The sequence below is a fragment of the Pseudopodoces humilis genome, chromosome 17, assembly GCF_049639895.1.
Source record: "Pseudopodoces humilis isolate 2021_Gansu_Grassland_sample_001 chromosome 17, ASM4963989v1, whole genome shotgun sequence".
Lineage (NCBI taxonomy): Eukaryota > Metazoa > Chordata > Aves > Passeriformes > Paridae > Pseudopodoces > Pseudopodoces humilis.
Window position 1 is genome coordinate 10,472,147 of NC_142216.1, and position 27,114 is coordinate 10,499,260.

At 41.7% G+C, this 27,114-nt stretch overlaps 1 protein-coding gene across 3 annotated transcripts in view; it reads right to left on the reverse strand.

Moving 5' to 3' along the window:
• The window catches only part of FNIP1 (folliculin interacting protein 1), a 65,584-nt gene extending 38,743 nt beyond the window's left edge, over positions 1-26,841 (reverse strand). For 2 of the 3 annotated variants that reach the window (XM_014253156.2, XM_014253155.2), the window contains exon 1: positions 26,667-26,841. In XM_014253156.2, coding sequence (XP_014108631.1) covers positions 26,667-26,755 — 89 coding nt within the window. In that variant the 5' untranslated portion in view covers positions 26,756-26,841. Of the gene's footprint in view, positions 1-6,030; positions 6,231-26,666 lie in introns of those variants that run through there. The other variant, XM_088063455.1, reaches the window with a different exon arrangement.
• Positions 26,842-27,114: the final 273 nt, after the last annotated feature.

Consider the following 27,114-nt stretch of genomic DNA (forward strand, 5'->3'; position numbering starts at 1 on the left):
TTGGCTTTGGGAATCCATTTTCACTGATACCATCTCAATTCTTGGAAGATAGGAAATAAGATTCCTGCTGTATCCATGAAACTACCAGGAATCATCTTTCAGCTAGTTTACAAGCCATTTCCTAGATCAAGTGAAATTCTGTCTTCCTTATTCTTAGCTTTTAGGCAAGCAGTGTTAGCGTGAACCTCAAGAAGCCAGAAACAAGACACTGGAACAAGCCATTAATGAAGGATATAGAATCCTAATCTGCAAGAAGCTGTACATGTATTTCAGCAAAAAGACACTCACAACATGGGTTAAACCTGGCATGTTACACTCCAAGACAACAGTAAATTTTCCTCTCCTCTAAAGCAGCACCCAAAGGGTTTTCTGCCCTGCACCTACACTTCATATGACCAACAAGTCCTGCAACAGCAGAAAATCCATTTGATCACCAAAGCCATCATCACCTACCAGAAGTTTTTAAGGTTGCTCAGTATAGTATACACAATACACAAGTATTACAGCTAGTAATACACAGTATTACAGCTATTGCATTCCCAATGAGGTGAAACTAAGCATGAAGACAGTTACACACTCTCCTAAGATGGAATCTATTTCCTAATCTGCCCATCTCCACCATTTAGCAACAAGAGAGAAAAACGGAAGCTGCAGAGAAGATGGTGTGTAACAAATGTCCAAATAAACTTACTACAAGGAAAAAAAACTTGAGCAACTTGAGCCGAAATAACTTCATGTCTAGATCTGGGGGCAAAGAGCCATACTCCCTCTCATTTGAGCACCTAAAGCCAAGTGTTGCCCACAGCAAAAAATGCCTACACAAAATGCAGACACCAAACAAAGCAAATTCTGTACCAAAACCCATGTACAGTGACAAACTCAGAGCCAAGCTTACACTTACTGGAAGGTCTCCTAATTAACACCATCATACATTTCAGAAAATGTAAGAAAAAACAAATCCCTAGTTTGACACATGCCTGGGATGTTACCAAGTGAGAGGCACGAAGGCACTAGAGTTGGCCATGGTAACTGCTAAGAGCATGACTTTGGCTAGAAATGAGGAGGACCACTGGATAAACTGGCTTCCTGGAGGAACAGTCTCCATATATTAAAGTGAAATCAGTGGAAGTTCAGAAGCTAGTATTTTTTTGCCAGACAGGCCATTGTGGTTCCTATAAAGAAACTGTGTGACAATAAAAATTAATTGCTTGCCAAAAGGATCCTATTGCTTGCTCCACCCTTGCAACACATTTGAAAGTCCTTCACACTCAGACAAAAGCATGTCTTCCATTACCTAGTACTTTTGATATTTGACTTTGAAATTACTGACAAAGAAGGCAATAGCTGTTCCAGATCTTAGTAAAGTTTACTTATAAAAAGCTCCAAGAGCAGATTTCACACTAAGAGGAGACAAAGCTGAATATAAAACTCTTGCTGTATTCAGAAACATATTTGATGAAGTTATTAAGAAGAGCTTGTTTACTTCTCAGCTTCTTCACAAGACATTTTAACTTTCTCTAGACAAGCATTTAGTAGCTATTATCCATCATAATTTGTGATAATTCCAAAGAAGCGCTCTGTTACATAATAGCATCCTTAAGCACATTACAGCCTTGCAAAAACATTCCCTGGCAATAGTGGGCCACTTCCCAAACCAGAAAAGCCTTTCAGAGAGCTGGGGGAAAGTTCATTCAGACACACAGTAAACAGAAGGCAGCCTGGCACCTCCAACTCACCCCCACCAGCAAGGGGGAAGCAGGACACAGAGCTTTGCTTTTGTTGTTAGCAGATTTAAAATACCGTTAAGCTTGATATCTGAATAGATTATCCCCAGAAACAAAATTCCTGCATGCAAGAGGTATTCTCAAAACAAATATAAAAGGGCAGCACTCCAGCGCTCCTCTTCAGAGGCAGATGAAAACTGACCTAGATCTTCTGAATATAATTAGTTCTGTTTATAAATGGAAACTAACTTTGACATTTAACTGATGTTTTCTTGCGAGTCCTACAGGAAAACCAGGAGACGTAGAATCAAATGTTCTAGCAATGTTAATGAAAGGTGAGTCTCCGTTTTCCACACTGCTCTGGAAATGACAGTTCCTTAAGAAGGAGTTTTTCCTGCATGACGTATCTGCCACTCTTTGATCTTTCCTTGAAATTGATTCAATCTAAAGAAAAACCCCAAAATTAACCCGGGACAAAAAAAAAAAAAAATCCCACAAAAACCACCGTCAAGAAAACCCCAAATACCTTTCACCAGTAGAAGTGTTTGTGACTTTAGCACACAGTGCTGTGAGTTTGGGCATGGAACAAAACCAGTGATAAACAAATTCCTTCTGAGCAGGATACTGCTCCTGTGGAGATCTCCAGTACACAAGTGGGGATTCTTCTAGAATCAGATGTTCAAAAATACCTATATGGAGTATAAGTCTGTTGACGTGTAAATGCTGTATGGGATGTTTCAGAAACAAGACTCAGCTCTCACACCATGACAGATTGGTTGAGGTTGGAAGGGTCTCCTGGAGGGCATCTGATCCAATGCCCCTGCACAGACACTCATGCAAGTACAGAGTGCAAAAGAAGAATAATTATTTAGGAGAGAAAGGGAAGATTCCCTATGATTAATGATGGAATTATTGGAAACTGGCAACAATGACATCAAGATCTGAAAAGTGGTATTTTAATGCATATTCACACTTAAGCCCCACTGTTGTTCAGCTCTTTCCTTTTTTCATCCCTCCTGCTTTTCTGCCTTTTTTACCTTCAATCACAGAATATTACCTGTAGCTTATATTTACAAATCCATTCCATTCTTCCTGACACCTCTACTATAGAGATTCACAGAAATCCAGAATTCCAACAGCTCTCTAAGGATGAATTTTGTTGTGTTTCTGGAGTTTATTACCACTATCAACATTTCTCAGCAACACCTGAATGACTGTAAATTGATACTATTTCACTCTATGCAAGTTTTAATAGATAACACAACAGACACATAAATCCTTCATTACCACTCCAACAATTAAAATACAGAATTTCCCCCATAACTGAATCCCAGTACATTCCTTCCTCCTCATTCCCACCTAGAACATGAACAACACTCGCTCATTACTTTACAGGTTTAGCTTAGTATTATCTTCCCTGGCTGAGACTTGACTTTTAAAACTGTTTATATTAACATGGCTTAGATAGTATCTGGTTACTTTTTCACAAAAACAGATACTTTAGAAATCTTAAACTAAATCAACAGAAGCAAAATAATCAAGATATTAAGCACATAGGAATTGGAAAAGTTTTCTAAAAAGTAAAGTTGCTCAAAACCAGAATAGGATTAAACATGTAAAAAGTAAGTTGAAACTATCAGTCAAACTATTGTTTTCCTACATCATGTTACCCATAGTTATAAAAATTGCCTGGTGATGAATCACTTGGAGCTATTTTTAAATGCATCTACGCAAATGATATTTATAGTTTATGCCAGCTTATCTGTTCTGCATGGTTTTCATGTTAGCACCTTTTTATAGGGTGACAGGAGCCGCCCAGCAGAGCAGACAGGCCCACCACCTTGTCCCATGCTCCCCTCACAGGCTCTGGCAGAAGGAAACATCTTTTACTCCTGCTAGATGAGCATCAGAACAGAAGCACAGGGATTCCAGAGCTTATCACCAGCACCTGCAGATGTTTCTCCAGGTATTATCCTTGTTGCAGTGGTGCTTAGATCCAGCCAACTTCTACACAAACCTTTGACAAAGGCTGCATCTGTCATGAAGAGCTAACATTGTAAATACAAGACTGTTCCACAGAGTGCACTGGGATTTCAGATTATCTCCACATTCCATGGAGATGTACATCCACATCAAAGCACACTCTCCTGTACCTATACAGCCCAATACATAGGATCCTGCAGTTGCTTTGCTACAGGAAAGGGTGATCAAGTCTGGAAGGAAAATGGTCCTTGCCTAGTCCATCCATCCTATCATACTCCTCTCAGCCCTGAGACGCCTTTTCCAACCAAGAATTCCCTTCTTCTGCCCAAACGCCTGTGCAGATTTCCAAATCTGTTACAGATTACTTTTTCTTTCGGCTTTGAGAAGATACAACAGAAGTTGAGTATATAGGATTACTGGTGAGGGTCTTGCACGTACTTTAATACCTTCTTACTGTATTACAGTAATTCACTTATTGACCATTATTGCACAAACAGCTGCACAGACCATTCTGAAAGATCACAACTAATTTGGAAGCAATGAAAACAACTATAGTGTGTGTTAATGATGCTTGCAGCTTTGGAAGACCATCTTCTCTTAGAGGCATGGGCAGGTTATTTATTTAACAATAGCACCTGAAACACAAGAGAACTTTCTCAGGATTCACAAGACAAGGATGATCCAAGCTGCATGGCTCATTTGCAAAGCTGGCATTTTAAGATAGTGATTCCTTTTAAGTGCTGGTGATGTAACACAACCTTAAGGCTGCAAGGAGGAATAAAGTTCCCTAAAGTAGAGAAACCACGGGGCCTATACTTAGAAAAAATTTTGCAAGATATTTGTCTTTGCAAGAGCTGAGGTCATGTCAGGGCTATGTGACTGTAGTGGTGAGCACTTGCTGATTCTGCACAGAAAACCAGCATCTGTGTCTTGGCCAGGCAGGGAAGGAGCCCACAAGGGTAGATTGCAGAGCTCAGCCAGCGTCCCAAGTGACTCTGCCCTCTGCCACGGTGACCTCAGCTGGGGTTTCACAGAAGTCACAGGACCTGGGTTCTGGGTAGTATGGAAGAATAGACAGATGGCGGATCATCTCAGGGACAACCACCCTTGACTGCGTGCAGTGGTGACTTTAAATGTTTATGTTTCTTTAAAATACAAAAATGTTTCTTTAAAATACAAAAAGTAAAATTACAAAATTACATTTACAAAATGTAAATGTTTCTTTAAAATACAAAAAATTACTAAACCACAAAAATTCCTTAAAATTTTCTGTTTAACGTTTCTTTAAAATACAAAAAAATAAATCCAAGCTCCTTCTTTTTCATCTCCTGAAAGAGGGTGACATGTCCACAGGCACTGCAGCACTGTGGAGGTCAGTTCCTGCTCCATCTCTAAGCTGGTCTCATTATTTACCAGTTTAGCTAGCAATCCTCACCTGGAATAGATGCACTTCTTGAGCTCCAGGAAACTTGTGCTGCTTATACTAAGTACATACCGTACACCAGGAACAAAGTGCGTCAGCCAGGTATTTCACAGGTATAACAAACTTGGACCTGAACTTCAACTGCCTGCCAAGCTCCTTGGCTCTGTCCAATTCTTTATCTGTATATGAAGATGACTTTAGTTTCTTTTTTTTCTCCCTTCTAATGAGAGTCGTTTGACTTTCATTAAGATACCTAATTTATATTCTGAAGTCCAATACCTGAATCAGATGCTTTTCCACAAGCAAAGACATAACACTGACAGGTTAGGTACAGACTAGTCAACACAGTAATCATAATCTGGAGTGTTATACTGAAAATAAATTAGTGGGAAGGTTTTGTTAAAGCTGTGTAGTATGTTGAATAGCTTTGCAATTCACACACCTTGCAGTATTTACAATCACTACTGATAATTTCATAAAGTATTTCTGGGACTACTTTCACTTAAGCAATTTCAAAAATTACCTGTTCAGGTTTTAACTGATTTAGGCACATATATGCATGAAAATATTTGCACATACACATACAGGTTTCATGGTCGCTTGAAATGTGTTGTAATTAAAACCACACACACACGATTCACAGCTCCTGTCAGTTAAATTCAGTAGCACTGCACAAAATTACATTATTCAAGCAGACTGCACTTCCCTTTGCAAAGTTACAAGATAAACTCAATTCAGGCAAAAAAAAAAGCACCCTTTAGCATAAAACTATAGTAAGAATCATAAAAAAATAAATCCCTAGAAGATTTATATCTCCGGAAAAGAAGTATTTTCATCACAGGGATAATAATAAGCTTTCAAATAATTAAAACGATCTCAAGAACTGTGCAGTGACCATACCTGGGAAGCATCTTTGTCCCCTGAGCAGTTCCAGTTTTCAAAATCCCTATAAACTCCTGTTGTGCCTGGCTGCCAACTCAGGTTAATAATAGCAATGAGCCATATTCATCCAAAACCACAAGACTGTCAGGTGACATATCAAGAGGTCTGAATTTAACTCAAACAAAAGACTCTCCATGCTGCAATGCAAAAGCTTTAATCCTAGCAACAGGAGCACAGAAACCACCTTAAGGACAGCAGTGCCGGGGTTTGCACCAGGCTGCGTTTCCGCTGGCCCGGAGTTTCATAACCCAAATCCTGCCCCACAGTTCTGCACAGCCTGGGATTTCTGCTCCAGGAAAGAGCGCCCGTCTTCTCCGCTCCTTCGTCTCTTCCAGGGCTCGCTGCAGAGCAAATCAATGTAATTCACGGTGAGCCAAACGCTGCCCGGACAGCGCCGGCCCGGACCCGTCAGTGCCATCCATCCGCCTCCTGTCCGCCACCGCACTCCCGGCTCCGTCTCATCACCGAGTCCCCCGGGCACCTCCGAGCCGCGGCCGCCGGGAATTCAGCCCGCTCGGCGACGAAGGCGGGGGCGAAGCAGGGCGGCCTCCTTCCAGCCGGCACCCCCGGCCCTCACGTTCCCGGGAGCGGCGGGATGCTCCTGGCGGAGCCCGCGCGCGCGGGTGGCGGAGCCCGCGCTGGCAGCCATCATGTGACACGGCTGTCACCGCGGGCCACCTGCGGCCGCCAGCCCCGGCGACACCGCGCCACAGCCCTCCCTCACACGGCGGCTTTGCAGCGCTCTTCCAGGCAGGGGCCTGGCGGGGAAGGGGAACGAGGAGCCCTCGGCCACCCCCGCTCGCTGCTGCCTCTGCGGCGCGACATCCCGCCCGCTCCCGCTCCCTCTCCCCCTCCCCCGTACGAACAAAGAGCGCACTGTGCGCTCAGCGAGGGCTCATTAATATTACACGGGAATCGGGGATATGCAAGACAATTGGATGGCCACAGACCGGAAAAAAATTAAATACGCAAAATAATATGCGCTCAAAGAAAACCCGACTAAGCCAGGTGGCAGTAAACAAGGTTTCCCGATGGTGCTCTGGCGGTAACCCGGGTCACTCTAGGAAGGGTACCAGACATCACAACGGCAAAGTGCGTTTGTTTAACAAACTTTAAATAGCAAAGAACTATACAATAAACTTTTATCTCTAAACTGTGGGAGAGGAACAAGACAGATGGACAGGGAAGGGAAGAAGGAATTGGGCATTCAAAAATGCAACGCACATTAAAAGCCATCTAGTCTTGTCACAGGCATGGGTGAGGCTAATCACTCATACTATTAATTCTGTATGATCTTCGGTTAAAACTCAAGTAATACATGAAGGCAGAAGCCTACAGCATCATAGTTTTTACTTTATTTTTTTTTTCCAGTGTCTGAAAACCTACAAGTTTTGCCAGTATTTTAAATACATAAGCAGCAAAAATAGATTTATCATCAGAATCTCCTGTTCCACCGCATCCCACAACCCAGTGCTATTGATGGTTCCCCTGTATCAGAGTGGGTGAAATAGTGCACCTGTTCAAGGGGTTTGGCTACAAGACCGTAAAATCTCAAGAGGTCAGATGTTGCTTGTCCTCTGAAATGGATTCCAAAGCAGAACACAAAGTTTCCTGTTCTGCTACACATCTCTTGGGTTAAGTTTAGGGAGAAATCCTTAACCTCTTGCCACCACAATGGTTTTGTTGCTCTTTTATAGGATGGTAATATTTTTATGTTTGGTGCTGGACAAGTGTTTTGACACAAAAGCAGCAAAACTAAAGAAAGGCAACACCATTATCTTTTGTTACCATGCTTTACAGGAAGTTTCTCATTTAGAAATGAAGAATTGAGGCCCTGATGCCAAACACATACATTACAGACTTGGCTTTTCATATGACTAGTGCCAAGGAATTCAATGGAACTATTCACATGAGCAAAACTGGGCATGTGCTGGTTACAGGACCCATGCCTTAAGCCCAAATCTTGCCTTTAAAGCTTAAAATGCCAAAATTTAGGAGCTAAAAGCAGTAACATCTGACCACCTCTACCTACCTTCTTGATCTAGTGAAGGAATGTGAAGCACACAGTAACTTCCTTTACCTGTGTGGCAAAGGCACCACTCTCTAAAGACTACTGATGTCAAAAGTGACCTTTTTTCTTAGACATGCAATGCTGAGAAGTGCCATGTATTATGTAAACATTTATTTACAGGAGTAACATCTAAGGTTTCCATTTTACCTCAGTGTAACCCAATGCATATTAAAAGAAGTGCCTTGAAAGCTGATCCAATCTCCATCCAACAACTGACCAGGAAAAATATTGGAAGGAATTTTTCTGCAAATAGAGACAGGCTCTAATTGTGAAGATAGTAAACAGTGCTTTAGACAGATCAGTGAACATTTATTGCTTGAGGAAGGAATTCAGATAGTCAATGTTTGTTTATATACACTGTCACCACTCCCATATACAAAAAACACTGAAGCATCTTTAATAAGAGACATGCACCATCCTCTTCTCTAGGTGTATATCCAGGCCTTTCTTTAAAAGGGTGAAGGCTTTCTTTTTTTTTGTATTCTAAAATTTCAGCTTGAAAAACAAAGCTAGTAATATTACCCTGTTTCAGAAAAACATTTAAGTTCAAAAAAATAAAGTTATCAAAATCTCCTGCTACAGCCTGCCATCACCTGCCAGGGAGCTACTTCAGTATCCGTGCATATCCACCCAGCTGCAGATGTGAAAGAGGCAGATGATGGTGTCATCATCTACCTCTGGGGCTGGGGCATGTTCTTAAACACACAGAAGCCAAAACAACCCTCAAAACCAAACAGCACCAAAAATAATCACTTTCTTCACACTATCCAAAGGCATTTCTGGAAACACTCAAAACTACTGCAAAGGATCATATACACCTTTTGGGTATAAATCATCTGATTTTAAACCAAGCAGACAACAGAATTTGCTCCAACCACAGGCTAAAAGAGTAATAAAATTATTATTTTTTGATCATCACTGCCTTAACAAGTTTCTTCAGTCTTTCTTCTGGAGGAAGGTTTCTCTCACACATGTTGTAAATGCACACAACAAAGAGCCAGTGAATGAGCCAAGAAATATTTATTGCTTAGTAATGCATGAAGGTAGGAGCTCGAAGCCACACTAGACGAAAAGAGAGAAAACCAATTAGGATTTTATTTGAAATGTGACTAGAAATACTTGGATACCATTTCTTACAAAATACTTGCCTTAGTAGGATTACTACTGGGCTAGACTTCTAAAAAAATGTGCTTTCTGTGCATTTTTGTATCCCTTCCAGAAAAAAAAAAATCCTCACTGCTGGAGAGGAAGAAGGGAGATGTTAAAGCAAGAACCTTCCATATACACCTGGAGCACACACACAAACCTGCACACACAAACATAAGCCCAGCCAAAGGTCAGCAAGAGCCCAAGCAGTGAGAAAGATCATTGCAAACAACCTTCAGGAGTTTCAAAACCTGGACCCTCTATTCTTTAAAGGAAACCAGGTTGTTAAATGCTGAAAAAAGTACTCTTGATATGAGATTTAAAATTAAAAAAAAAAAAACAAACCAAACCCCAAAACCACAAAAAACAACAAAACAAAAACAAATAAACAAACAAAAAACCCCAAAGATACCACCAAATAAACAAGTTTATAAACTCTCCATACACAGGATTCTCACTTCCAGGACAAGGTCTCATGACTGGAATAAACTGGCTCTACCAGCATTTTAAAAGCCCATCAGCAACTACAAATCTGTCTATGAACATTCTTAGAGGGCAGGACATGAAACAATTACCTCTCTTTTAAGAACATGGAGACCTCAGCAGATTGACTATCCACTGCTGTAATTTTTCATATCATGATAAAAATGCTGAAAATAAATATAACTCAAAGTAAAAATGTGATGCATGGTTAGGCTACTGAAACATTGGTGCTCCTTTTGTATCACATTCCCAATCGCAATCTACTATAAGACACCAAACAAACCTCCATAATACCAACTGGTACTGCAAGACAACAGGGCATTTTCCCCCTGCCAAACAGTTATTTTATTGTGCACACTCGGGTGTGCAGAGCAGACTCTTCTGCTGTAGCCATTAAAAATAAATACATGTAAATAATAAATGCATGTAAATAATAAATGTAAATAGCTCAGTATTGTGTGTGTTTAATGATAAGTTGGGGAGAAAAAAGTTCCAATACAAATTGCTTTTGATGAACAGAATTGGCAACAGCATAGTCGTTGGAAATAAAGACTCTCCTAAAATCACTCGGAATTACGTAATGCAGCAGAGGAGGGTTGTGGGGAGCAATCTGGGTTCCCTCCTTTATGCTGTGTAGTTTCAGAGATGTCATGACAGGTTCAACAATTCTTAAATATGCACACAAAACTAACTTCACAAAACAAAATCAAGCTCACAGATTTATCAACTGCAAAGTTAGCTTAGGGAACTTCATTGATGCTTTTTATTTTGGAAACTGTGAATATTAATAGATAAGACAATGAAGAGAAAAGACAAAAAAATCAAGATTGACTGCAAGATCTCTCTTGTCAAGAAAATGAAGACATCTTAGAGGAATCACTAAGGCTCCACTACTGTTATCAACCCTAATATCAATAATAATAATAATAATAATAATAAACCCTTGAAAGATTCCTGATGAAATAAGGGTACTTTGGCTGAATAGTCTGAGCATTTTCATTTTTTTTTAATTGACAAATATTGAATTCCTTGTATTTATCTTTATCTTCAGCTTAGAGTATTTTTAAAGCTTTTATTTTCAAGCACTTCCCAGAAACCATAAGGACTATTGCAGTTTTATTCTTTTTGCACCACTGAAAACTGAGTTTTTCGATATATTACTTCAGGAGACATTAAAAGAAAAGCTGCAAGGTGTATAACTGACCTGGTATGCTCAAGCTGTGCCTGACATGTCACTTGATTCTTGCAGCAAGCAAACACATCTAAATAAGCTTTTCTTTAAGTCAGACAGATACACCTAAAAATAAATAAATGCTTAGACATTAAACAGCTGCAATTTTTTTATGTCATGCTTTTTAACCTGTGAGCTGTACCAGGGTGGGTAGTGCTGCGCCCAGCATGCCAGGAGATAGTGCATCCCTGCAAGGGCACCTGCCCAGACTCTGCTTTTTCCACCTTGAAACTCCCCGGCCTGGCAACAGGCAGCCAGGATACCTCCAGCCTAGAAATGCCACTCCATGGAGCACCCAAAGCATTGGTACCTCCAGTGACAGCACATGACAGCCACAAAACCTCCGGCTGCAGACACCGGCACCTGCTGCACCTGCGCGCGACCCGCGAGCCTCTGCTGTGTCAGGGTGCAGGGAGACATCTGCTTATGCTGATTAAAACATCGTGTAATACTTGTTTTGTGAGTTTTATAAGGGGAAAAAATATGGTCTTGGTGGTGAAAGTCATCCGACGCCACCAAGGCAGCATGGGGCTTGGAGCATTCCTTGGCTGTAGGCCATGGTCCTGTAATTGATTAAGGTGGCTGCACTTGTGACTGAGCGATAATTGAGAGCCTAATAAATCTCCACACAAGTATTTGTCACTCAGAGATGGAAAGCAATTGTTATGGACCTTCATAACAAGCTATAAGTGGTAAAATTACAGCTAGTATTAAAAATACCAAGAAAGCCCACAGACCACTCCCAACTTCCTTGCTCAACATTCACATTCTGAGTTTAATTTCCAGGAGTGTCAAATGCACAAGGCTTTCAGCTAAATCATACCCAGCATGAACTCAATTCATTCCAATTCCTGAAGATTATGTTGAGAACTCCCTGATCCTCCTTCCCCCTACCCCAGATCTCGTTTATCTTCATAGGTAGCATTGCTTTAGCCGAGGTCTACATGCTAGTCTTTTCCCCGGGGAAGGAAAAAAAAATATTAAAAAAAAATGCAGAGCTGCAGATGTTCGGGGTTCCTTGGAAGAGGAAGAAGACAGAGGTTAGCTATTCTCCAAAGATTCACAGGGATCAGTGCCTGAACAGCATTTTACTCTGTCCCTCATGTGACTGTTTAATTAGGTGCTGATTCACTCAGTCATGAGACACAAGGAAACAGGGCTGCAAGCCCCAACGTCAAAGTAATGCCTGTTCTGCCAGTTTCTGTATTAGCAAAGCACAAAGGGGACATCCAGTTCTGAGAAGCAAAACTTGTGTTTTCTTGCCCATAAACCAATCCATCACATCATTTCAACCTTTTGATATTGAAAAAAAAAGGTAAAAAAAGACATATGAATTATTTCAGAGAAAGATGCTTGTGAATTCCCTGATTATTCTCTCCTGTAACAGCCAGGACCAGTGCAAGTGTCCACAGGATGAGCTCCCTGGCCAGGCTCTGAAGCCCTGAGAGCAGAGTATCCCCTTCCAACTGGTAATCCAGATCCAAGCTGCTTCAGGATATCAGGCTTTCTTCTGGGGTTTGTTTGTCTGCTTTTGGAAAAAGAATACAAGATATTTTTCCATGGCTTTATTCCTGTTGTTAAGTTTATTTCTTGGCCTCCTTAGCACCAAAAAGCTTTTCTGTTATGGAGTCTCGTTCCCATAGCAACAGGCTTTAAAAATATCAAAGAAATTTTCAGGACATGATAAACCAACTTCACAAACTGTGTATGTTTGTAATAGGAAACACTGGTGGACAATTATTTATATGTACTCAGTTCAAACAAGGTTTGATGTAAGGATAATCCCAAGATGCTGCTCTCAGCCCAACGCCTGGGGTTGTAGAGGACTACAGTGAACTTTAGTTTGCTATGTTACCAGGTCATTTATCAAGACAGTCACATAAAATTAATAGATGATGATCATTTTTCCAATGAAGGTGACATTTAAGCTCAGTATGTCACTAAAATGCATTAAATGCCAAAAGCTTTTTTCCTGAAGAATACAACCCCCTAAGCCTTTGATTTTAAATGTTGTGTGCTTGCAGTCTCACCCTCCTCATTCATGTAGATTTTACAACTTATTTAAAACACATGCCTAGTGAAAAGCACATCAGTGGGTTCATTGGGAACAGTCAAACTACTTACAGCACATGCCTAAGCATGGTGCTGAATCAGTCTTTTTGCCATTAGAAATCAAAATCCCATCTCAGTTACACAGGAACAACTGCAAACTAAAGACAGAGGATTATTATACAAGCAAGTATAACAAATTCATACCTATGAAATGAAATCCCAGGCTGCCCTATCCGTACGTGACACTCATTAATATCAACATCCCACAAGTCCTAATGATTGATGCCCCCCATGAATCAACAACTGCCTGACACCACTGTTGGTCACTTGCCATCTAAGCATCATCCAACACCTTAAAATATCTGATGTAGCCCAATTCTGCAATCTTTCTGCACACAGAGTGGTTACCTGCTGCCGTAAGCCCAAAAGACTTTAACCCATCCCTTTAGAGAACCATCAAAACCCCTAAACTTAAAGTACACTGCATTTCAAGACTACTGCCAGGCTCTGAGCCAGAAACAATTATGAATGATTTCATAGATCTACCACATAACACTAATGAATATCTAAGTGGACAGGATCTATCCTACAGCTGCTTTTCAGGAGGGAAGACTTTTCTAACTTGGCTCCAACCCATGCACTGAACATCCCTCCCTTACTGGCTCTACAAGTCAAACAGGCCCTTACTTAACTTGCAGAGGGATGAGATCTTGATTTGTGCAGATATTGCAAGAGCCCCAAGACTACTGTGAGGAGCCTAGACTGCTTAATTCTCGAAGGAAAGAGTCATGCTGCTAAACTGTTTTTCAAATTAAGTAAGTAAAGGCAACCTGAAACTATTTCAGGTAGATTTATATAGAACAGACACTAAAGACATTGGTTGACTTCACTTTTATGTAACTCATAAGGACAAATAAAAATCAGATGCTTGAACAATCCACAACTTCATTAACACTGGAAAAAAAATAAATACAGACTATCAGAATATTGGAGTAGCTTGGCAGCTTCAAGCAAATTCACCTTAACTCTGAGACCCTACATGCTTTGGTTCCCCAAAGCAGAAGAAAATGTAAAAATGCATTTAGCTATCAGCTAAGGCCCGCTAACCTTTAAACCAAGCTTAACAAACTGGGTTTGCTTGATTGTGCTTTGCTCACTGCCACAAGAAGCTCTGTACCCTGAGGCTTTCTGCCATCCCTTTCAGTTTTCCAAGTCTCACTACATGCTCACAGTTTTGGGTTTCCAAGAATGGTAGGAATGGAAAATACCGTGTAAGACTAGCCATTGCCCAAGTTCTTCAACACAACTATCCATCTAGAGGGATTTCCACAGCAGAAAGACTGAACTGGTCAAGTATTACTGAGAACCCTACATGACAGACATATGGCAGCTTTGAGCATCAGCTGAACATAGCCCTTACATGCCCCAGAGCTTTTCTTACTGCTAAAATCTTTGATAAAGAAAACTACAGGTTCAGCTCAACATGCCTTCTCTGGGTATAAGGACTGAAACTCACTCCAAACACACACCTTCGTTATCACAGAACTGAGCTGGAACACAAAGTCCAAACCAGCTCTGCCTGACAGAATCAACAGAATCACTTGATAAAACCTAAGTTGTTTTACTGGGAGAGGCTGTACTTAATCAAGATCTATATGTATATTTAGTGTATGTTCAATAAACCCCTCTTTGCTGGTAGTAATGGAATTGATGTGAAAATAATTCCAGGCACTCCCAGCCATCACAGCTTGCCACCAGATTTCAGTCTGTTCACATGAACATCCTTAAAATGTGGAACCCAAAGAAGCCTAGTGTGGCAGGTAACCTGCTGTGAATCAGCCACAGCACCACACAAACCTATTTATTCCACTGCATCAAGAGGCAAAAAAGGCTCATGTGCTGGACAGCAATAGCTGTTATTGCCACCAGGACATTTTGGACCAGTTTGTTTTGTTAGGTTGTTTTTGTGTGGTCTTTCTAAAAGGAGCTGTTGGCAAAGTATTTGCTCCTTTTGCTTTTTGTTTCCTTTTACTCTTCCCCTGCACATCACTTGATGTGACACAACAGTAACCCCAAACAGGATGTACCCCACTGCTTGTGACAGGAGGAGGAAGGGACAGCACAGCACCCAGGGGAACCCTTCAGAGAGGAAAGGCAGCACTGCAGGCTTCAGATAGGACAAAACTAAGAAGAGAGAATAGAAGGGAAAGCAAGATGGGCTTTAATTCTCTTCTTCTGTATGTGAGTGCATGCACGTAAATACAAGTTCCAAAGCAGAGCACCAAACAGGGATAGTGAGAATGAGGGAGAACATTACAAGGAACAAAAAATCCCAAACAAAATGAATCACAGAATCACAGAGGTTGGAAAAGTCATCTAAGATCATCAAGTCCGACTTTTGACCAAACACCACCATGCCCACAAACCCATCATATCCTGTAAAATGTATGTATGCACTCACAGTAGCATCATACAACTGCTTCCAACTACACTTGTACATGTACCTTTGTAACCTGAACACAGGCAACTCCAAAATGCTTATATTTATACATCATCTACTAGCCCACAAAATCAAAAAAATATTAGCATCGTGGTTCTGATCTAAGAAACAAAGGAGTCTACACAGTGCACACAGGTAATTAATTTACTTGTCTCGCTGCTGGGGGAAACACCGAAGTCCTTTTCTCACAGACAGCAGCTGAGCAAGGCAGGCAGATTCCTGCCTTGTGGTATCCTGATTACTGTGAGTTGAGACAGGTGCTTGCACACTCAGAGCCATGATAGCAAATGAAGACCCCGGGAGTATTTTCAAATATACAGAAATATGTATTTTTTCTGACACAGACAAATATATGTGTACATGACACAGTGAGGTCTTTCCTGTTCTTGTGATCTCTTCCAGCATGAACACCCTTCAGCAAAGCTCAAGGCTTTGGCACTGAAAGCCTCCAAACCCCAGTGAGGATGCTATGGACTTCATAGAACTGGGCCAATTGGTATTTGCCTTATTTTAAGTTTCTATTTTAATTTTGATATAAAACCCAATTTCTTGTCAAACTCCTCTTTCCCTCTATATTTTCTTCTCCTCTGTCTTCTCTATCCATACAGATGGGAACAATTGCCATTACTGAATCTTACACTACGTTTTTTCTGCAGTGTGGGCATAGCCTAATGTCACCTCTTGAGTGCAATTCAGCTTATTTGTCCTGCTAGCTACTAATAGAAAAGTATTAGTACTAATAGAAAAGGCCAGTGTTTAAATGAGTATATACTAAACCCAGATGGGGAAAAACCCAACAAAATCCCAAACAAACAAACAAAACCCCACAATACCTGGTGTCTTATCTTCTGACCCCAACGTGAGAAAAATCCTTACACAATACACAAACATAAGCTACCTAGCAGTTTCTGAGCAATCTTCAACTGAAAAAGAAAATCTGATGACACATTTTAAAGTAGCTACATATTCAGGCTAATCAAAGTTATTCACTTGTTGATAACTGCAGAAAAGATACTATGGAAAAGAAACCTACTAAAATTTAAAGAAATTAAAATAAATTAGTCATTACAAAGTAATATTTTTGCTTATCTGAAAAAAAAATGTGTTTCTTTATACAAAGATAAAATTCTGTTATAGTCTCAAAAGAAGTTAAAGTTGCTCTGATTTTTTTATTTCTCTTTTTTAACTTCTACACTTTTTCATTATGTCTGTTTTGGAGAAAAAAAAAAATATGTCAGCAGTTCATGATTAGCATCTCTTGTATGACTAGTAAATACAGCCAGTTAAGAAACCATCATGCTGATTTTCACAGCTTTATAGTTCTCCATGCTGTCAGTAGAACAATTTTCTTTTCTACTGAGCAAGTAATTTCCAGTAACTCACAGCAGCTGAAATATGTTTAAGTACTGAAAAAAACCAACCACTTTTTTCTGTCTGACTATTTAAGTTCTATGTCAGAGTTTGGGCTGCCTTTAAATAGAAACACAGTTAGCCCTGTAAGCCAATTCACTGTCCTGACATTTGGAGCATTTCTTTAACTCTGTCTTAAGGAGTAATACTGTTATTTTTCCTGTAGGAACAAGAAAATTCTGGCAGACTTCTTCCTTAACAGCTTCTCAGATGTTCAGATAATGTCATTCAACTAGAACAAGCTTCAGAGAAGGAGCACAAGCTCCCGCCAAATTCCACAGCCTGTTCCCTGCACACCCAAACACACAGCTTATCATCTGTACCCATTCTTCATTACCTTCATTAACACGTTAACTTTCATTAATTACTTCATTAACACCTGAACTAACACAGTTTTTCGCTACAAATTTCTGTTATTAAGTTTCATGAAAAGGAGTAAACAAACAAACCATTCAGCCAACTCTCCAAATGCCAAGAACATTTTCTAGGTAAGGCTTCACGGGGCCAGTGCGGGGAGAGCGCAAACATCCTCATCAAGAATCTCATTCATTTCCCACTGAAGTGCTCACACATGATGTGCTTCCTTCTGCCAGACTGCAGTCTTCCACAATTACCCACAACCATGACAAACTAAGTGCTCAGCACACAGGCTTTGGAAGCCTGATTTTAACCTTGGACATGCATGAGACAAGAGAAACGTGTGTATGAAGCAGACAGTGTGTGCTTTAATACTCTTCAGAAAGCAGAATAATTTAGCTAACAGACGTTTTGATACTCTGATATTCACAGTAGTCCAGGACTGGCCTTTCTTGAGGTCACACTACAGCTGTTCCCTGCAAACTATGCAGAGCAAATTATGGAACCACATGACTACTTCTCTTTCTCCAAAGTGCCCATACTCCAGCTGTCCCCAGGGATATAGCCATTGGAAACAGGAATGGACAAACTGCAGCCAGCTCAGAGCTTCACAGCTACTGATGGGCAGGAGAAACCCAAAAGCACCCATAGTATTTTCACTAAAGTTAGAGAAACTCAGCTCACTCAAACTTCTGTTCTCACATTCTTCACCAGACATGACAGAAATCAATCAAAAGGTTTAGAAATTACTGAGGGGAGTGCAAGGCCAAGCACTGCACTGTGTGAGCCACCATTTCCATAGCTCCTGAGGCTAAAATAAGAAGGCATATAGCAAAGTAACAGTTCCTTTGGGCAGTGCTCAAACAATTTACCTTCTCTCTGAGTGCGAAATGACACAGGAACTTGGGTGAAGATACTACTCTGGCTTAAACAGGCACAAGGCCAGGATCTAAAGTCAGTGCTGAATTGCATTTGAAGTTTCTTCATTTATCAACTAAAACAAATACATGAGAATTGTAATTTGGCTCCCGTTCCTTCCGAGCTCTGTATCACACAAACTGAAAGAGTAGAAGGTTTCTGGTACTATTACAGATTTTATGTTTTGCTGACATTTTAGCCGGAACAAGGGAAAAAACATTTGAAGGTGCTGAGAGAGTGAGGCACACACAGATCTGGAGGTGCATGAAACACCATGAATGTGCAGGGCATTATCAGTGCCCAGAGTAAAGGAAATGTGATTGTTTCAGTGATGGATTTTACTGATTTGAGACCAAAGTAACTACTGAGGGTGTTGTGGAAAGATCCTGGAGAAACAGAGCAGGATCAGTCGTGTGTGGCAGATCATTCCCTTGCCTGAAGCTCGCTGCTGTGAGCAGGGGCTGTTGCAGGTCCACACTTGGGTACAGCTAACCGCAGGGCACTGTTGGGTTGTACATGTGGGCAAGAGGTACCTACAGCCAGGATTGTTGCTACTGACGCTGGCAGCACTGCAGAATCCTCCACTGGTAAAAAATAGGTTCTTTCAAGGCCAGAGTTCCAAAGAGTTAATATACAAGAGCTGGAAGATACCCAGGTTATCAACACAAAAGCATCAGACAAGACTTTTAAATATAAAAAGTTTTTACATACAGCCAAACTGTTTAAGTCCAAAGGTTTAAGTGCTTGGTAAGAGCTATGAAATTAGAAAAGACAAAAAACTTTATTACAAGCACATTTTACTTGCCGATGTATCTCACATACATATATTGTTAATACTCTATATGTAGTTCATGGAGTATTTCATGCCACAATTCACATGTTTGAACAAGTTTCTCTGCAATATATTGTGTTCTGAACAATAGTATCTCCAGAAGCTAAAAATCTTATTTTCTGAGAAGAAAAAGACTGCATACACAAATGTGCAGAATCAACTCAAGTAAAAGCTTCAGTTGAGCACTAAGCAACATAGTTAACCATGCACTGTTGTAAAAATAAATAAATCCTTTTCAATACAAACACTATATAATAAACACTCACATGTCTATGAAGCATAACTTATATGGGCAAGTATTGTTAGAAATTAATGATTGAATATAGTGTTTATGGTCACATTCCTTAGGCACAACAGAATCACATGAATTTTGTGCAAATATATTTCCCATATTTGAATATTTCCCGTATATTAATTCTGCTACTACTCACTGTAAAGGTGGAGCAGCTGGTGCATTAGCAAACCAATTACTCATTAATAAAATTATTTCCTGTTTTTAATGGGTATAACTTTTTTCCTCCAGCGGATATTTTACACATTAAGGTTCTCCATCTAACACCACAAATGCAAAACTTTTCAAGTCCTCAGAGACAGATTCTGCTCTTGGCTGATTCTGGAAGCCCAGCACCACCACACTGTGGATTTGCTGCTGCAACTGAGCTTTGCATTTTTCCTAACATTACTCACAAACATGTGATCCTGCAGACATCCAGCTCCAGATGTAGCACTGTGAGGGAACACAATCACTGAGCATGAAACCACCACATACGTTACTTTCCACTTATGAAAAACACTGCTAAAGTGGTCACCTACAGCATTCAACCAAAATTACAACACAAGTTTCAGGCTCCAAGTCACACTGGTCCAGTTTATTCCAGAACAGAAGCTTGGATTCATCCAAGCTGTCACCATGAGCATACACTAACTTGTGGCATACACAGAGCATACACAGAGCAAGGGATAAAGCCCTTTGAAAACACAAGGACAATCTATCAATCAACCAGAGGAACTGATCATCCCAAGTCAGCAAGGTTTCTAATATGAGACATGTAAACACACCCTCAGTCCCCTGAAAACAAATGCTGGAAATGTTTCATAAAAGGAGTGCACAAGCAGGTACGTACACCCCATGCTCTTGGTACATCCTCATGCCTCATGATCTCATCTGCAGTAGGAGAAGGAAGAAACAGAATGCAAGGGTTTGTAGAAACACCTTACAACACTTGCCAGTGTAACCCAAGTGTGAAGCATTTCTGCTTGAGTGTATCTATATGTACATGATTCACTTGCTCCAACCTCGCCTCAAAAAGATTTCTAATTTAGAGGAAGGAGATGAAATGCAGGGAGGGGAACCAAGAATATGACTGTTCCAAGGGCCACTCAGTGAGGCAAAAACTGGAGCTATCCCCAGACAACCCAGGCCATCCCACAGGGAGGAACCAATGCCACAGGCTGGGAGGAAGCCAAGTGCACACTGACAGTGCTGACCTCGTGATGGCCAGGACAGGCAGGGCAGCCTCGTGATGCCAAATTCTCAAGTCACCATGAGCTCCCAGCCACCACAGGATATGACAGCAGGAAAGGCAACAAGGAGGACCCTTCACCAGTTAACTCATTTTGTAATGAGTTTTACCTCCTTCGAAAAAATGAGCGAAAAAATGAGCAGAGGGTTTTTTCACTCCACTGTTTATGTTCCCTGCTCCACTGGTGACGGGAAGAAGCCAAGGTGAAGCAAGGGCTAGGCAGAGATCCCACCAGAGCAGGGAAAAACTTTCCAAGGCACAAAGCCAGGCAGACACAAGCACTCCAACGGTTTTCAAATTATTTCATCATTCTCTGCACTCACATGCACCTAGCCTGCTGGGAATATCAATCTAAGCTAATTCCTTCAGATCTGGTGATAATTTAAGTAAATAATAACTGGATGGACTTCCAAATGAGCTCCTTCAGTCACTATACAGACCCAGCTTGCAGCATTGCTTTATTCAGAGATAGAACCTAATTTTCAAGGACATGCTGAGTGTTTTAGAAGCACCTGGAGAAGCACTTGGAAGACCTAGAGAACGATGGCAAGGAGGGCTTGGAGAGTGGCCCTGTCAGAAGAAATTGTCAAAACTATCTCCAAGCTCCAGAGGTTCTCAGTGGAATCTTGTCGCTTTCATGTCTCTGTTTCCAAGATGAAAACTGACTTTAAGCACTGGAAGGTACATAAAAACTTACATGATAGGAAATGCAAAACAGATATCAGCAAAAAAAAAGTACTTTAGAAAACAGCAATATATTTTAAAACTAAGCCAAAGGCATAATATCTTAGAGAAAACTGTGCATAAATCAAAGTGAAGCATTTATTAAAACTTGGTGCACTCAAGCTAATGAATACAACCAAAAAGCCAAAACCATACTCTTCCAGATATTACAGAAAATATGGATTTTTGTAAAAAAGCAAAACTTAAAAGGACATTACAGGGCAGAAATTCGCTTAATAAAAGCACAGTAACATTTCAGATGTTTAAGAATTTGAGTAATCTAAAAATTATGGCACAAAAGCTTTTTAAATTCATAAGATAACTGGAAAAGAAGAAAAGCTGGACCAATTACAAAATGAAGTCCAGCTAACGCTCTTTTGGAAGACAGACTTTGAGGTGGTGAAATTCCAGGAGTTTTACAAATATTGACAAAAAACCTTGCAGAATGCCTGAAATGAACAAACATCAAAACATGCTGTTTCATTAATAACAGGTTTTAGTCAGGCTGGCCTGATGCACTGCTGCAGAACAGCTTTTAAAAGCCTTGTGCAGAACTGTTGGGATCAGGAATTTGCTGGCTGCGTTGCTCCCAAGAACTGACACAATTTGGCAAGTGTTCCGCTTTCCTGGGCTCAGCCAAGCCGTACACAAAGCTACCTGCTCCTGAGAAAAAAGTTCTGTGAGTAAAACTTTTGACTGAAAATACCAATGTAAAGACAACTTTCATGTTCCTCCTTCACTTTACTGCAGCCTCCACTTAAAAAAGCTGTAGTAGTCTCTGACTACACATTAATAATTGCCTCTGAGTCTCTTTGCACTTTATTTCAAGAAATTAGCCTCTTTCAAGAAGCAATTATGCCCTCATAAGAAAGCACGTATCATTTTTACTGTGCAAGAACAATAGCCCTGCAGAAGAACTGGCTCATGAAGCATCTTTGTATCAAGCCCATTTACAACTCTAGGTTTATTGTAATTCCCTTAACGAATGCCACTGCCAAGAATTATGTGAGAGGAAACAAATCTCAGGATAACATTTAAAGTCACTGCCACAGAAAACAGAAAGAGTCTGGGCTGATGGGGAATGCTTGCCTAGACAGATTTCAGGAAATACTACTTTGCAGTCAGCCTGAGGCCTTTCCTATCTCAGGAACCTGGCAAACTATTCTCTCAATAAAGGAGCAGCACATATTACCAGAAGATCCCAAGAAAGCACACGTCCAGGACAATCAAAAATGGCTTTCTCCATCATAAAGAACATTTAAAATTATTTAATTATCTATTCCCAGCTTGAAAAACAGCACTTGTTCTCAAAAATACCTAGATACCCAAAGCAAAGCCCTGAAAGAAAAATGTGCCCAAACATAATCCACACCATTGGTAAGACTTGAAACTGGAAGGGGTTGTGTCAAGCTTGAACAATTACCACACAGCTGTACCTCCACAACAGGTGCTTTAACAAGAGCAAAATAGAGTTTGCAAACATCAATGGAATGCCCCTCAGGGTGAGATGGTTCTTCAGATTTCCCTAGATTAAAATAAAAAAAGAGACACTGAAGCTTTTATTGAGCTGTAGTGTAAAAAGAACTCCTGATGAGTAAAACCTCTATCCTCCAGTTAGGCAGGTAGGATGTCTAGAGACAGAAGGGAACAAGTATTTGAACTTCATACATAAGATGGGAAAAATCCCCACTGAGTTTCCCTCCTACACAGAGCCCCAAAACATACAAGTCCCATAGTTCAGTATTACAAGACAATCCCTCTCCCTCTGCCACATGCTAATAGTGCTTCAAGTCCAATCAGGATCCCAACACACCATCCTGCAGAAACTCTACTGTAGTCTTTGCAGCTGTATTTACCATTGGAGATACTGCCCACACATCCTGACAAGGATATAAAGCCTCAGCCCTCTCGGTAATTTATTGTGCTTTGGGCTCAATCTACTGAGCTCATTCTGAAGAACAAAAAGCTGGTTGAGTTTTCAGTGATTTACCAGCTTCCTTTTCTCCAGAGGGCTGAAGTGGATCCCTGGAAAGCCAGGAAAGACACAGCAGCTAAACATCACTAACTGTAATAGTCAGTAATGTAAATGTGCAGTGGAATGTTTAGTGTGCCCATATAATATACAGCAGAAATGCATGGATGCTTCTGCTTAATTTAAGGAAGTTTTTGTAAGATTATTTCCATCTTATTGGACCAGCGTTCATTTATTTACTATTTTAAAGTGTATCTCCATTTCAGACACATACAGCTTACAGCTCATGTGAATACATTTATGTATTTTTACAACAGAAATACTTTGATTCTAAAATTCTAGAACACTGCTTACCTGAAATTTTATTTTCCTAATAACTCTAACAGGCCAAGCCTGGGCTGAGCTCTCCTGTCACCAGCAGCATGACCAATACAGCCAAGAGATCCTATTTATAGTAAGAGTTACCCTCGGGTAAAATCCACTCACATGAGTATTACTTGCAGTAGACAGCAGGTACTTCACATCTTGGAATATGAGGGCTTGACTCTTCCCTCCTAGAATATTTGCAGGTGTTTCTGTGTCTCTTGTAAACAGATTTTACCACTGAAATTTGAATATTCTTGCTGACCATGGGAATGTCAAGCTGTAGCAAGAAATTTCAGTCTAAGGGCCAAGTCTGCCAATTGCCCTGGACTGAATGGAAGAGCTAGAAAACTAACAAGTAGTGGATCTAGTGTGATTTTCTAAAGTTTCTTCTGTAAAATAAACTGCATATATATATGTATGTATGTATATATATATTACATAAATGGCAAACTGTCACCTCAGCAAATATTTTATAGTTGTTAACTTACTGTTCCCATTACTAAACCTCTTAACTTCTCCAGCACCTAGTCCTGAAGGGTTTTACAGAGTCTGGATAGACTTAGGCTCACAAAATTTCACACACCCACAGCACAAAAAAAGATTCTTGCAGGAAACAAAAAAAGAAAAAAAAATTAAAACCCCACCACAAACAAATCAACAACTAAACAAAATGTTTCCCCTGAAAAGCACTGTTTTATTTTTGAAATAGTGTAAGGTCAGATAAATAGAACTGGTGAATTTTCACAATAAGCCTGATGGAAATGCAAAATATATTCATAATTAAAAAAAAAAAAAGAGTGACAAAATAATCCTTAAATGTTCTGTTATACTAATTGGGTAATTGGGCTCTTCTCTCAAAGTACATATTATTCACAAAATACAATGAATTTATGTATTTTTATGGTTGTTCTACACAGTCTCCTCAATAAGAGACCTGAGTTTTCAAAGTGAAGACAGACAGAAATAACAGCACTCAGAATATTTGCAAAATGTTCTGTTATTTAGACTGTAAACAGATATAATGTATCAATCCATAAAACATCACCTTGCCCCAACTGAATTGATGAGGCTGTTGTATTCAGGTTCACTGGAACCAGCAACAGTCTAAACTTTACAGTGTTTGTTTCCAGTCTCCAAAGACTCAGATGTCGTAAATAACAGTCCTTATTTTGTGTATTAACTGAAAGTTTCACCAGGAATTGATAATCCTAACAAATTCTGATCTTAGCTACAAACTTAGCTCCATTTGGAAAATGAAAGCAGCCTTAGGCAATGTGTCTAGATAGCATCTGTATTGTATATCTTCAAAAAATACTACTGGCTTTCCTAAGTCAGAGCTGGATCTCCCACCTTCCCCAGAGCCTCATCAGCCTCTCCCTGCAAATTATACCTGTGGGTCCACCAAAAAAAACCCAACTACAAATTCACCTATTACCAGTTGACAGTTCATAACACAAAGCTAAACAGCATTATAAATTTCAGACCCAGTTTGGCGTAGAACGATACAGGTGACAAGGGAAGCACAGACCTTGCCAAGCACTCACTCTCCTCCTCTCAACACGGGTGTGATTCCCACATTTCTGCCCCAGGTCTGCACTGCAGCTGTTGCGTGAGCCTCCAGTCTCTAGACAAACCCATCACCAAGACAGGGCAAAAGGCAAGACAATTACACAGAGCAGTCCTAGTACCCTTTCCCTTCCACACCAAGGGCTCTGATCCAGATGATTTGGAAAATAAGATGACATCAATGTCATTAAAACATTTTGTTTCTTAGAAAAGATCGTTTAAAAAAGGATTCACTCCACAGTGAATATCATAGAGGTGTGAAAGCAGTTACAGATCAGTGTCTTCAAAAGTTGTGTGAGCTCCAGGTAATGTCCAGGAGCGTGTCTTGACTCCTTGAGGACTTAAATAATCCAATCAATATTTTTTGAAACCCCTTGCCCTTAGATAACTGCAGATACACTATTATCCATCTAATCTGCTAAATACTGAGGCTAAAAGGAGCATTCTACCACAGAAAATTAAGCCCATCAGTCAGAGATGTCCCTTTACAGAGAAACCCAAGGGCTGATCATTTGTAGGCAGTACATTTCAAGGCAGCAGGTGGGAGGAGAGCTTCACCACGTTGTTAGAAGTGCTTCAAGAAGCGTGTAACTCTTACTAATGAAGAAGATTTTATTTGCATCCAGGTGGCAAACCGCACTTTAAAAAGATATTGCAGGATCCCCCTTTGCCAGGACGCAGACACGGCATCGCTTTCGAGCGTGACCATTATTATTCACGTGTATTCAGCACAAAAGCTACCTGTTTCCAAGCAAACCAGCCCGCGGAAGCCCCGGGCGAGCCCCAGGCCCCGCGGAGCACCCTCAAGCACCCTCTCCCCGCCCCGGCCCCCACAGACACCGGCCCCTCGGGCTGCCCTGGGGCCCCTGCCCTGCTCTGCTCCCCGTGCTGAGCTTGGCCCCGCTCGGCCGATCCAGTGCTGCTGCGGTCAGAGCATGACGAATTTAACCAGAAGCCCCACTCCTCTCTTGGCCAAAACTTCACGTTTTTCCCCCATTCCTGAGGTTGCTCCCTGGGGACCTGACCGCCTGTCACCTTCCCCCGGCCCGCAGCATCCCCGGAGGGGCCCGCGGGGACCGGGGCCTCACACGCGCCGGGGAAGGAGAGGCAGCCGCGGGCTGGGGGCGAGGCACGGCCCGGCGCTGGGAGCGGCGGCTCCGGTGAGGAGGCAGCTGAGCGGAGGCACCGCAGCGGCCCCGACGTGGCGGTTCCGGTGGGCTCCCGCCCCGTGCCCGCCGGAGGGGCCCGGCCGGGGCAGCCCTGGGGCTCCCGCGGAGGAAGGGAGACGGATCCTCCGGGGCTGGGGGAAGCGGGGCACATCGCCGAGAAGGTGCCGATGGGGCAGGGAAGGGTCTGCCAGCCCCCGCGTCCTCCGGGCGGGGGGAAGAGAGGAACTCGGAGCAGAAGTTTGGGACGGGGAAGGAGCGCGGCCCGCCCCGATTACCTGAAGATACAGTCGTCGCGGGCATCCCTGGCGGGGGAGATCAGCCCATGCTTCTTGTTGAAGAGCTTCTGGAAGAGGGTAGGCGGCATTTTGGGGCGCTGCCGCTGCCCCCGCCGTCGAGGCGCTGGGCTCCGCGCAGCGCCGTCCCTCCGCCGAGGCTAGTTCCGCCCGCCCCGCTCCATTTGGTGTCACAGTCATATGACAGAAATTAGTCACCCGGCGCTGCCAGGAGGGGAGGAGGAAGCGAAGGGAGGGACGGAGTGAGCGGGGGCCGGGCGGCGAGCGGGGCGGGCCCCGTGGGGCGGTCCCACGTGAAAGAGCGGAGCCTCGCAGAGCCCGCGGGGAGCGCCGGGCCTGGGGGGAGTGCGGAGTTCCTCCCTTTCACCCGCCTCGGCAGCTCCTGCGGCCTCGGCAGCTCCTGCGACCGCAGCGTATGCGGAAAAGCGCC